Source organism: Thamnophis elegans, chromosome 2, assembly GCF_009769535.1.
Source record: "Thamnophis elegans isolate rThaEle1 chromosome 2, rThaEle1.pri, whole genome shotgun sequence".
NCBI classification, from domain to species: domain Eukaryota; kingdom Metazoa; phylum Chordata; class Lepidosauria; order Squamata; family Colubridae; genus Thamnophis; species Thamnophis elegans.
In genome coordinates this window covers 116516303-116529962 of record NC_045542.1, presented here as the reverse complement: position 1 = coordinate 116529962, position 13660 = coordinate 116516303, and the positions used below count along the sequence as shown (strand labels likewise).

Genomic DNA, 13660 nt, shown 5'->3' with positions numbered 1-13660 from the left:
AAAATATTAAATAAATATACATCTTTGGGAGAGAGTTACCTAAGCATAATTTAAATTATTGTTGTTTCATTTTATGTCTTGAACTGTTCTCAGTCCATGTTTCAAGATTTAATGAGCAAATCTTCATTGTTTCTTATCAAAGGGCATCCTAGTTGCTTCTACCGACCATTCCAATTTACTTTTTGCTATTTTTATTATACATCCCTAATAATTCATTTGACATACATAAATTTTGTATCAAACAGTTCTTTTCCAGTTTTTAAAAATAATATATACTTGGTCTTGAAAGCAGGTAAAGAGTTTTGAAGAGAGTATGCATGCATTTGTGTGTTTTCATTATATTCAGAAATATATAATATCATTTCTATGTTCTAATCCAAAAGCAGACTTAAAGCTCCATAAAGAAGTTACCGGTAGTTTGATCTTTGATATTATTAACTTTATTTCTGCATGCTTGCAAAACCATGAGAATTCATTTTTATCCAGAATAATTTCTATCACTTTCATGACTGTCTTTCAAACTACATATTTTTAATGTATTCAGAGCCGCACTGCTGTGTATACACTGTTGACTTTGCCCTCAAAACCTTTATTCAAAAATATTCTAATTAAACACCTCTCCAAATTAGATACTCACCCCCAGCAATTGACTTTAGAGCAGTGGTTCTCAATCTTCCCAATGCTGTGACCCTTTAATACAGTTCTTCATGTTGTGGTAACCCCCAACCATAAAATTGGTGTCTCAGTTCCTAAGACCATCAAAAATATGTGTTTTCCGATGGTCTTAGGCGACCCCTGTGAAAGGGTCATTCGACCCCCAAAGAGGTCCCAACCCACAGGTTGAGAACCGCTGCTTTAGAGTATAATATCCTAAACAGTAAAATCATAGACCCTATACTGAGATTATTTCAGTACATTTGGGGGGAATCATCAAAATAAATCACATCCTGACCACCAGAGTTATTCCAAGTAATTCAGAAGTCATTACCACATAGGTCTTGAACTCAGTGAACGAGTTTATTAGTTGGTTTCCACTTTTACGGAACAAGAGTCCTTTTAAGATTGTACAAGCAGCTGACTATTGCTTTTTGGACAGACATGTGGAGAATTATTAGCATTTCAACTGTTCTCTTCCATTTACTCTTATGGACTTCAGTTGACCATCCTCCTCAATTTCAACTCTTTCTTGCCCGTTCTCGACAATTTTTCGAGTGGTGATTCTCCGTCCATTGACGACTTCTGTAGAAGTCGCTACAGATCTGAAATTCTGTGCTCCACTGCTATCGTCACCAAAGGACCTGCAGGAGAACATAGTGTGCACACCGGGCCCCAGGGAATTAAATGCAAAATTGGAAAAGGCACCTAGTCCAGAAAAGAGGCCAAAAGGACTTTGCAACCCAGTCCGGTTTTCCTCTCCACGATTATCATCATCAAACTCGTTGTCCCAGGAGTCATGTGCAAAGATGTCCATTCCTCCAAAAAACTCTCGGAAGATCTCCTCAGGGCTGCGGAAGACAAAGTCAAAATCAAAGGGGCTGTGAGGAAAAGTGCCCGAGGCTCCTCTCCCTCTGAACCTTGGCTCTTTGACAGGTCGGTCATAGAGAGAACGTTTCTGGGGATCTGACAGAACTTCATAGGCCTCAGCTACAGCTTTGAATTTCTTTTCTGCATCCTCCTTGTTATAAGGATTCTTGTCGGGGTGCCACTTTAATGCAAGTTTACGGTAGGCCCGTTTAATGTCTTCTTGCGAGGCATTTTGGTTCAGACCTAGGACTTCGTAATAATTAACCATCCCAAAGAAAAAGGTAGCTGGATTTGGAGACTACTTGGCTGGTTTTCCCAGGGGACACAAGGTCCTGTACAGTTTGGATCCAGTGGATCCAGTAGTTTCGGTTGTGGCACTTTTTTCCTCACAGCCCAATGGTAATGGTTTTGGCGCCAAAGGGAAAGAGAAAGGCTGCTTGCTCATATTGTTTGATTTCAAGACATTTGCTGCTGAGCAGTATTGTGACATCAGAAGCATCTCAGCCAATCAATGGGCAGAGGCTTTTAATTCTTTTGAGACAGGCATCAGTCCTATTGTTTGGGTCTGCTATGCAAATTGGCTCTCTTGATAGATCACATTTCACATCTATGATGCAACTCATGCCAGAGTCTTAGATTGGAAACTTTTTATAGAAAGGCTCTGTATGTAAGTGGTTTTTTTGCAAGTTTGTAGTCGGTGTTCTTCAATTTAGGATCAATGTCTTCTAAAACACACCTGTTCAGGTGGTCTTATATTATTGATTGGGCAGTTATTCCATAAGCCAAAAGAGTGGGGAAGTGTGTATGTTATACTCAGGTTCACTGGGTGCCTGTATTTTTCATTCCCTTGAGTCTCCTAGGGTCATATCACTGAACTCTGAACTCAGCAGAATACATTTTCATCCAGTTCAAGTGGAAAACAAAAGTGTCATGACTTAAAACCCTTTCTAGGTACAGTACATTTCAAAGAATGAAATGACCACCTCAAAAATATTTTTAAAAACCCAACAATATAAATTTAACCCTACCCACATTCCATTCTCAAGTCCCCCCCCCATTCAACTTCTATTTAAAAAAAGCTCACCGATCCCTGGATTCCTCCTGCTTGATGACTAGTGTGGGTCTGACTTTTACCATTGATATTGATGGACAGAAAATGGCACATAGATAGTGCAGCATAGCCCCATCAGATCAGAGGTGGGTTCCTACTGGTTCAGACTGGTTCGGCCGAACCGGTAGCAATTCGGTGGCCCGGGTTGCTGGAACAGGCCGGCAACCCAGGCATGCCATGACCCTGAACTGGTTTTCCTATGGGGTGGCCTCTTCTTTTTCGGTTCTGCGCATGCACAGAATAATTTTCAGTGCAAAATTTTTTAAATTATTTTTTAAGGTTTTGTGCATGCACAGATCTTTTTATTTTCAAATGTGCACGCGTGCAGAGCGCAAGTCTGGCTGTGGCATGACAAAACTGCAGTCCACTAAAGCGCGCCCGATTAAAGCGCGTACCTGACATCATCAGCAGCGCGACAAATATGACCGCGGAGAAAAAAGGGCGCTTTAAAAAGCGCTTTTAAAGCAAGCCGATTCACGTAAAGGTAAGGGTTAGGGTTAGGGTTAGGGTTAGGGTTAGGGTTAGGGTTAGGGTTAGGGTTAGGGTTAGGGTTAGGGTTAGGTTAAGGGTTAGGGTTAGGGTTAGGGTTAGGGTTACGTTAAGTGTTAGGGTAAGGGGTTAGGGTTAGGTTAAGGGTTAGCATTAGGTTTAGGGTTAGGTTTAGGGTTAGGTTTAGGGTTAGGTTTAGGGTTAGGTTTAGGGTTAGGTTTAGGGTTAGGTTTAGGGTTAGGTTTGGGGGGATTAGGGTAAGGTTTTCGTGTTAATTTTAACTTTACCGCTCACAGCGTGATGTTTTTGTCGCACTGTGATGACATCAGGTACGCGCTTTCGTCGAGCGCGCTTTAGTCTACCGCGGTTTTGTGGTGGAACCTGTCTGGTATGTGTGCGAACAAAGCAAATGAGCGCAAAATTTTTGAGGCACCTAACCGGCAGTAATGCCGGCAGCAACCCACTCTTGCGTCAGATACATTGCATCAGAAACATGTTCAAGCATGCCGAATATGCCTCTTTGATAGTACCCCAGCCCTAACCTCACTCCAAACCCCACCCTGATGTTTTGATTCACTACAAAGTTTCTTACATGTAAACTTCCTTTTTGGGACATAGCTAGCTGGATCTGGAATGGTGTGTATTTCTTCCCAGGGAACTGATCAATGCTCACCTCTAAGAGTCTACAGCAGTCGTCATGGATTCTCAGTAGTTTCATTGCTTTAAGTTTGACTTGTATAACTAAAGGGAGGAGGAGAGGAAAAGACAGAGATTGTGAACTGGGGTGAGTAAGCAAACTGGAGAGGAACAAGGAACATGAGAAGAATTCAAGGATGGCACCAGAGTGCCCTCCACATGAAATAACTACCCAGAGGGAAACTAGCTGGGAAGCTCAGTCCCTAGAAACTGAGGCTTTGAAATGAGAAATGTTTTTCGTATCTTAAATCTCAAGTACAAACAATAAAAACCAGCCCAGGCTGTGTTCTTTGAAGAGAAAGTACGAGTGACCTGAGCAGTGGTTATCAGCAGCGTCATTAAGATAAACCCTTAACATGATTTAAAGCATCCGAAAGTGAAGGCAGCACTTTCAGATACTAACAAAATAGCCTGACATTGGAGATGAAAATCAATAGTAATCAGATGTCACTGAAAATACTCAAAAGTGTCCCCTGACTGATGGAGGTGAGATTAGTGTAAATATTTGTATTCTAATCAGTAGCACGTGAGGGTTGGAGGCAGCCTCTCTGTCTATTTAATTAATGGAGTGGCTTTTAAAAAGGATCCTAATCATATGTGATTGTATCTGCTTATCAACATTTTTGCTAATTAGATGATATGGAGGCAGTCGTTCTGCTAATTCCCTCATCTGAAGAGCATATCCTGCACAGATAAACTGCAGTCTCTTTTTTTAATAAGAAACAATTGTGAGACAGACTAACCTTAATGGTGATTATTTTCCTTGGAGCTTTCAGTCCACCTCCATCTCTCCCCTTCCTTAGCTTGTTCTTCTAGAATGTCAGACAGACAAAGTTCCTGTGGTGTTCACCCTACTGCTGCCATTGCCTTAATTGTGGTAGTCTCCTTCATCATGAAAAAGAATACCTTGAATGTCTCCAGAGACTTTTTCATTATTTTATATTATAGCTACCTCCAGTGACTACATGTTTTGTTGCTGGAGTTTTCAAAAATGAAATAAAATAAAATACATTGAGGTTCATAAACCAATAAATATAGCCCACTTCCAGGGGTGAAATCCAGCAGGTTCTGACAGGTTCTGGAGAACCGGTAGCAGAAATTTTGAGTAGTTCAGAGAACCGGCAATTACCAACTCTGGCTGGCCTCAGAGTGGGATGGGAATGGAGATTTTGCAATATCCTTCCCCTACCACGCCCACCAAGCCACGCTCACAGAACTGGTAGTAAAATTTTGTGAATTTCACCACTGCCCACTTCCACATTTTAACTCCAAAATGCAACATCAAAACATACACCTCTTTATATACACAATTGATGACTAGGTGGTCCCTTTGAATAATGGATATGTATGATTATTCCCAATGGCTTAAATAATATGAATTCTTATCCAAGATGTTTGTTTCTACAGTATGTATGTATTTTAGACTGAAAAGATCTGGCTCTTAGTATTGATTGTATAAATCATATAAAGTTCTCTAAATGGCTTCCAACTGAACTTTTACAACTACATTCTGTGGAATGTTCGCATTTTTCATACAATTTACAGATGTCCAATATGCTGATCCAAAAGAAGATTTCAATTCTGTCCAGTTTCAAGCAAGAATCACTTGCATAAAGGAAGACAAGATATTGGCAAGTCTTTCTTTAAACGTTGTTTCTAAACAGCTGGGGCTTAAGGAGAGGGATCATTAGAAGACTTTTGGATGAAAGCTCATAGCATGAATTTTTGACTGAAAGATCATTGAAAAGTGTACTGTCTTTAAAGTGTTCTCCATGAAAATCAGGGGTGGGTTTCAACCGGTTCACAGCGGTCCCCGCGAACCGGTTGGTCAATGAACCTGGAAGTAAGTAACTTCCGGGAATGCCAAAGGGCCCACCCGCCCATCCGCGCTCCTTACCGGTCTTTGAAGGCTTCTGCGCTTCCACGCAGGTGCATGGCACATACAGCACCTGCACAATTCTCCGTGAGCAGCTGGAGCATCACGCAGGCGCTACGACGCATGTGTGAACTGTGCGCGTGCACAAGGACGCCGCCGGCCCCGTTCCAACCGAACCAATTGGAACGGGATAAGCAATCCACCACTGATGAAAATGGATTTTTAGCATATGTTACAATCAAGACCAATGATCACATAGGTTGAATGTTGCATTGGCTATTGTACTAAGATGATCGAAAGAAATTTCACTCCAGAAACTGATGAAATATGCTATCATATGCAAGCTTAAATATCCCATCAAGATGTTTGAATGATGTATTAAGTGAAATATAAGGGAAAATAAAACATGTTTTGAAAACTGTTTCTTGTTTTAAAGAAGCAATCTTAGGCATATTGTATATGTAATTGTGTAGGTGAATGGGTGTGTTTTGAACAGTTTAATTAATGCTGTTTTACAATACTGTGAGACCATGGGGAGATAGGAACAGTTTTTCACATCTAGCTCCCTCCCATAAAGGTTGCATTCACATTGACACACGTTATTACCAGTCCTAAGGTAAATCTCTTATCTTTAAGAAGGTGGATATGCATGTATATTTGAAAGAAAAATTACCTGTTCTGCCAGGTCTTTAAATAAATCTGTCTTGTGGTTTTCCTTAAAGATGCCCAGAAGCTAGAGCCATCATACTCATGGAGTTAAACATCCTCTCAGTCCTATTTCTCTGGCAGAAATAGCACTGTCAAGAGACTAGTCACCATTTTTCATAGAAGGAAAGCAAAAAGATGCTATTTCTGAAGCTGAGGGTACTCTGGCAGGAGGAAGACTCCTGCATGGAAACTTGTTGACTCTTCCTGGTCCCTGATTTGTCAGCTGCAAGCCAGGCCTCTTCCTTGCCCGCCCACCCATCCCTACCTCCACACAGCTGTGGAGTAAAAAGAGGCAACATAATTGAATTATGGCTTACTCTATTCTGCATGATGATTTCCTGTTCTTTTGGCTTTGTTAATTGGAAGAATAATCAGTATACTTTTTTTTAAAAAGGAGACTAAGTTATAGACTACATTAATCTAGAGTTTATGGAGAAGAACTGCTGCTACTGCATTTTGTTTGATAAACTATTTTACTCTGACCTGAGAATATCTTTCCAGGTTGTGAAATTCTTCTGAATTTGTGTGTGTGTGTGTGTGTGTGTGTGTGTGTGTGTGTGTGTGTGTGTGTGTGTGTGTATGTTAAAGTGAAGTATTAGAAAGATGGTGATGATGCTAGTCCTTTAAACTGAGAAGAAGGAACAGACAGATGTGTTCATGATTGGTCTATTAATCCCACAACAAGGCCTGGATTCTTTTATCTAAAACAACATGAGCTTAAGACATCTGCTCTAAGTACTTTGCCTATCCAAACAAACAAGGGTCACACTTCATTCTGCCAGTCAAACTGTCATCAGATTCCCCCTCCCCTTACCATATGCCTCCCCAATGGTCCCTTCTCAAGAGGTTGTGGCACAGGAATTCCTGCCTGATTTTGTAAATTCATTGTTTGGTTTTGCTCGATCTCAGGTTTGCTGTTTGTTTATCTTCTACTGCTGATAATATGTACAATATTTATTGGGAGGTTAGGTTTTTTATGTTGTATTTTTAGCCTACAATTTTCTATCAATATTTCTAATTTTATCTTAACAGTAACAACCTTATACAGTAGATTGGCCTGAGACACAATGACTGGCCCAAACCCATCCAGTAAACACCTTGGTTGAATCTGAACTTAAACATGAGAATCCGACATCTTAATCAGTACTCTCTCATGGCTGTCTGAGCATGTAATCCTGAAAGGTAACACCAGACCAAACAGGAGGCAAACATGAGCTTTGGAACTGCTTGTAAAATCATATTAATTAGATCAAGTAAAACTAGGGCTTACCAATCCATCTGTTAGAATTGCAGGTGATCTATAGAAAGTCAGCAAAGGTTTGGGTTTTTTTTGACTCTCAGCCTAATTATTTTTTCACCTGCCATATTTTTGGAGTATAAGACGCACCGGAGTATGGCAAATTTTAAAAAAGTAAGTAGGTAGGTAGAGGGATAGAGAGGGAGAGAAAGAGAGAGAAATACAGTAGATAGGTATGGAGATAGAGTAGTTAGGTAAGTAGGTAGGTAGATAAAGGGATATATATATATAGAGAGAGAGAGAAATAGAGATAGATAGAAAGATAAATACAGTAGGTAGGTAGGGAGAGAGAGTGTAGGTAGGTAGGTAGGTAGGTAGGTAGGTAGAGGGATAGAGAGATAGAAATAGAAAGAGAGAGAGAGAAATACAGTAGATAGGGAGAGAGAGAGAGTAGGTATGTTGGTAGGTAGAGTGATAGAGAGAGAGAAATAGAGAGACAGAAATACAGTAGATAGGTAGGGAGAGAGAGAGAGAGTAGATAGGTAGATAGATGTTTTCAGGTGTATTTATCCATGTGCTGGAGAAGGAAATTGCTGACAATCTGCAGCACCTAAGACTTTGTTTCTGCTGGCACAGCACTTGATCAATGTAATTCTCATTCAATCGGTTAATGAGCTTTCCAAAAGGAAAAAAAAGTTTTTGCCCTCTGCAAACCTCCCAAAAACAGCCCGTTTTTCATGAAAACAGCCCTGTTTTTTTCCAAAACAAGGCATGAATAGCCTTGGGGGGCTTGTAAAGTGCTCCTAGGAGGCAGAGGGTCAAAAACAAGGAAAAACAGCCTATTTTTCATCAAAAAATTGCATACATGGCCTTATGGAGGCCTGTAGAGTGCTGCTCGGGGCTAGGGGGGCAAAAACGGCACGTTTTTACTCATTTCTGCCCTCCCCAGCCCCCAGGAGCTGTCTAAAAGCCTCCATAAATGTATGCACGGCCATTTTGGTGAAGGGGCAGGGCTTTGGGAGGCAAAAAATGCTGTATTCAATGTATGACACACCCAGATTTTTTTTTTTTAGGAAAAAAGGTGCGTCTTATACTCTGCAAAATATGGTAAATTAAGTGAAGGAAACTTGACTAATTAACCAACCATAGATATTATGTGAAAAAAAAATGGGAAGGACCTTTTGAAATCAAATTTCATACAGGTCTACAAAGAAAGTTTCCACTTACATCTGCTTTTTATACATCATTCTGATTAGAAAACCTTGATATTTTCAGCAACAAATAGATTTTTGTTTTGTGGCAGCCTTTTTGTTTCTTCACTATCAAGCTGAAGTGCTTCCCACCCCTCCTTCACTTGGCATACAGCTATTCTATCATGAAAAGTGCTCATCTCAATAGTGCCTCTGCTGCCTATGTTTCTAGTCACGTGACTTTCCTCTAAGGCAGGGGTTGGCAACCTTAAACACTCACAGAGCCACAAAAGTCCTAACCGGAAGCCCACCGTTCAATTCTGGAGCCAACCGGAAGTCCGGTTCCCCCATCATAGTCTCCTCCTAGCACGGCATCTTTTTTCCTATGCTGACCGGAAGGTTGGTCTCCCCACCATAGAGTCTCCTCCTAGTGTGGCATCCTTTTTCCTCTACCTGTCCTAACCAAAAGCCCTATCAATTGTGAAGCCAACTAGTGATAGGGAGCTGTAGCAGAGGCATAAAAGAGCCACATACAGCTCCAGAGCCTGCGGGTTGCTGATCCCTGTTCTAAAGAAATAGAAACAAAGCCAGAACCTAAAATATTGTATAAATTTTGAGGATATCCCTGAAAAGATTTGGAAAAGGGGGAAAGCACTACTTTAGCAATGGCACAGCTAAGAATAACTTAAGATTGGGATAGGGAATACGATGAAGACAATGTTTATATTCTTTTGAGTTCTTGTTCAGTGTTTTGTGCATGCGTAAAAGATTTTGCTTAGACCTGAAGGTATTGAAGTAGTGGACAGCTTCTGTCTTTTAGAACCAACCAAAGTTTCAAAATCACATTCAGAAACAAACTGGTTCAATTGCTAAACACAGATGATGCTGTGAGATCACAGCAATACAGCGTTAATTCTGGAAGGATATAAAGATCACATGTAGAGGTGCCCATTGAACTGAAGGTGGCTTGAAATAAATTGTGTGTCTTCTTTTTGTCTGGGGAAAAGAAAACAATTCAGCAGGGTTTTGTTTGGTTTTTTACTTTGTTTCCAAAAGCTGCAAAGACAATAGACATGGGACACCTGGAAAAATAAAGCAGCCTTCATGTATTTTTAAGTGCAGAAAATATAGGAACATATGAATTCAATATTTCCTATCCACTACAGCAACAGTTTAATTGCTACATATTGAGATGCTCCCAGGGGTGTAATTCAGCAGGTTCTGACAGGTTCTGGAGAACCGGTAGTGGAAATTTTGAGTAGTTCGGAGAACCAGCAAATACCACCTTTGGATGGCCCCAAAGTGGTGTTAGAATGGAGATTTTGCAGTATCCTTTCCCCAGGAGTGGGGAGGGAATGGAGAATTTGCAGTAACCTTCCCCTGCCACGCCTACCAAGCCACGCAGAACTGATAGTAAAAAAAAAAAATGAATTTCACCACTAGATGCCCTCCATTTGTTTTTTTAAACTTATGTAAAAAAATTTAAAATCATTTTAAAGGCATGTGATATAAAACAAATCACTGATCTATACTGTTATATGTATTCCCAAGATTGTTTCTTACTTTTGCTGAAAAAGAGAATAATTATTGTATTCAAAATATACTAAGACCTTAATTTCCCTACTGGATTAATACACTTACTTTTCTTTTAGGATTTTTTTTTGCATTACATTTTGAACAAAAGTCATCCAGGTCTCCACACAACCTAAACCAGAAAAGCATAATTTATGTTATGTGTATATGTCATGAGAAATCAAGATCCAGAAATTCCCTAAAAGCTAACAATATTTTCAGAATAATGTCAATGGATTTCACATTCTTGTATCATTACTGTATATACTGATTTGTGCTCTGAAATGTGTAGATTTCCTTTTTCTAACAAAATGAGCTTGATGAAATTATGAGTTTTTAATTTTTTAAAATCCATCAGTGAACACCTTATAATTTGAAACGTGAAAAGGATGCGTGTCATATGGTTGGATTGAAAGTTTCCTTGACACTTTTTCATCCAGCTCTTCTTGTTGATGATATTGATATGATCTATTGACAAGAATGCATATATGGCAAAAAAAAAGAGATGAAAAAAGAAAGAAAATGTAGATCAAATGAGAAATATGCCTCACTGAGACCAATGACATTTATTTCTAACCCATTGATTATTTTTACTTATTGAATATGACCTCCTCTAGTAAAGGCAATAAGAATCAGGATAGATTTAGGAATGAAAACCAGGATAACAGAGCTAGTATTTTAATTTGACTGTCAGATCTATGTATATGCTTGTACTCTTTTTGGTGCAGTAGTACACATTGGCTTGTAACAATCTGAATGACTTGAATTTCAGCTCTATTATTCATAAAGTCATAGAATGGAATATTTGGAAGGAATTTCAAAGTTCATCTATTCTATCTGCTATGTGGAAGTTCATTTTTATACCACTCCTCTACATTCTATATAACAGAGCCATGGTGGTGCAGTGGTTAGAATGCAGTATTGCAGGCTAATTCTGATAACTGCCACGAGTTTGATCCTCACCAGCTCAAAATTGTCTCAGACTTTCATCCTTCTGAGGTCAGTAAAATGAGGACCCAGATTGTTGGGGGCAATAGGTTGACTCTGTAAACTGCTTAGAGAGAACTGTAAAGCACTGTGGAGCTGTATATAAGTCTAAGTGCTATTGCTATATGACAATTCTTCAATATCTGAAAGTACAGTAACTTTAATATCTTCCTGCAATCTTGTCTATTCTATGCTAAATGTACCCAATTCCTCCAACTGTTCCAATTGTGTTTTTCCAGAAGATCCCTGCCCCTGATCATCTTAGTTGCTTTTCTCCGTATTTATGTATTTATTTGATTTTTTAAATCCCACCATTATTATTTTTTATGAATAACTCAAGGTGGTGAATGTATGTCCCAATTCACCATTATTTTTCCTAAAATGTTGTCTGACCAGTGGGGAACAGAGAGAGATGCTAACATATAGCAATAGCAATAGCAGTAGACTTATATACCGCTTCATAGGGCTTTCAGCCCTCTCTAAGCGGTTTACAGAGAGTCAGCATATTGCTCCCAACAATCTGGGTCCTCATTTTACCCACCTCGGAAGGATGGAAGGCTGAGTCAACCCTGAGCCGGTGAGATTTGAACCGCTGAACTGCTGATCTAGCAGTAGCCTGCAGTGCTGCATTTAACCACTGCGCCACCTTGGCTCTTGTTCTTAATGCTACAATTGGGATGGTACATTTACATTTTGGCAGGTACATGTCACTTTGGAATTATATTGGTTTGTGAACCACGACGACACCTAAATCTTTTTCCATGTACTTATCAAAATATGGTTCCCCATCCTATATTCCCAATGTGATTTTTTAAAACCCTAATGTAGAATTTTGTATTTGTTCTTTCTGAAATTGCTCTTGCTGTTCCAGTTGAATCTTGATAGTCCACTAAAGTTTTTTCTAACTCCCCATTTCTTGTGTCATCTGCAAATTTGATAATCATATTTAACCATCATCCAAGCAATTTATAAATATATTACAATAGCACAGGACATAGAACAAAGCCCTGCAATATGCTTCAACACATCCTTCCGGCTTCTATGGAGTCACTGATCTACACCATTTAATGGTAGCGTATTGTCATCTTCTCTGCAAGAATCTCCTGGAAGCATTTGTTACATGCTTTCCTAAGCGTCCATCACATTCCCTTGTCAGTTAAACAGGTCATTCTATCAAATTGAAGTCAGATTGGTTTGACATGATGTATTCCTTATTAACCAATGTCGGTTTCTGCCAAGCAGTGCATTCTTTTCTAAATGCTCACAAACTGACAGGTTAATAATTTGTTTCACAGCAGGACATTTCTATATATTCCGTCCATGCCAGAAGTTCTGAATAAATAGAATGTACAGAGGGCTCTTCCTATCATTTTCAAAAAATCCAGAAAGCTCCGAGGGCAAGGAAGTTACAAGTTTGGTTTGAAACTAGTCTTACTGCTCTCTTATCAGAGGTGGGTTGCTGCCAGCATTACTGCTGGTTCGGTGCGCGCAAAAATTTTGTGGTTTGACCGAACCAATCCGAACCGGTAGGAATCCACTCCTGTTTCTTATGAAAACCCCAGGTTTAAAGAACTGCAAAATCTCTAGTAACTATCCCAAGTCAAATAGAAACCATTTACTTTCAAGAAGTGCTTCATTAAAGACTATCAGAGCAAAACTTTGCCACATAATGGAAACAGAGTCAGAACTAGTCCGTGCTTGGATGAAAACCTATAAGGAAATCTTGGAGCTGTAGATTAGAATGGGAAGTTAAAATCTTTCAGTAACAAAACTGTTTCCATATTATAGCTGAATAGTCTAAAAAACCTAGAGTAATCAGCAAGCTCTAAGCTCAATATGAGGAAATGATTATGCATGCTTTTCATTAAAGATTCTGTCATTTCAATTCTTTCAAGCAAACATTCAATTACAGATTGGGAAATAAAATTCTAAATTAATTATTCTCATCATTCCAAAATGCAACATTTAGATATTTATTTCATATGGAGCCCAAATATCTAAGTCCAAACCTTTCCGCCTGAGGGCCACATTGGATGTTTTGCAAACATTGAAGGGCTGAAGGGGAAAAAAACAATCTTATAAATGAGTGAATAACATGTAATTGAACAAATGTGTTTTAACAAATCAAATTTGTTTCTCTTTGCAACTTTAGATTCAATTGATTCATATGACCTGTCACATCAGCAAAGATTGTCAGCTTCCAAAGCCAGTCAGTGTTTGATAACAATGGTTCAGGCAGATTTTTCTCTGTGAGAAATGAATCGATCACC

General features: G+C 39.3%; 1 protein-coding gene across 1 annotated transcript; it reads right to left on the bottom strand.

Moving 5' to 3' along the window:
• Positions 1-1003: 1003 nt before the first annotated feature.
• On the bottom strand, positions 1004-1792 carry DNAJB8 (DnaJ heat shock protein family (Hsp40) member B8). Its single transcript, XM_032211906.1, has one exon. The coding sequence runs from the start codon at positions 1790-1792 to the stop codon at positions 1112-1114; it is 681 nt and encodes a 226-aa protein (XP_032067797.1). The 3' UTR covers positions 1004-1111.
• Positions 1793-13660: the final 11868 nt, after the last annotated feature.

Coding starts and splice junctions, on each gene's coding strand:
- DNAJB8 (XM_032211906.1), bottom strand. CDS start 1,792: ATGGTTAATTATTACGAAGTCCTAGGTCTGAACCAAAATGCCTCGCAA.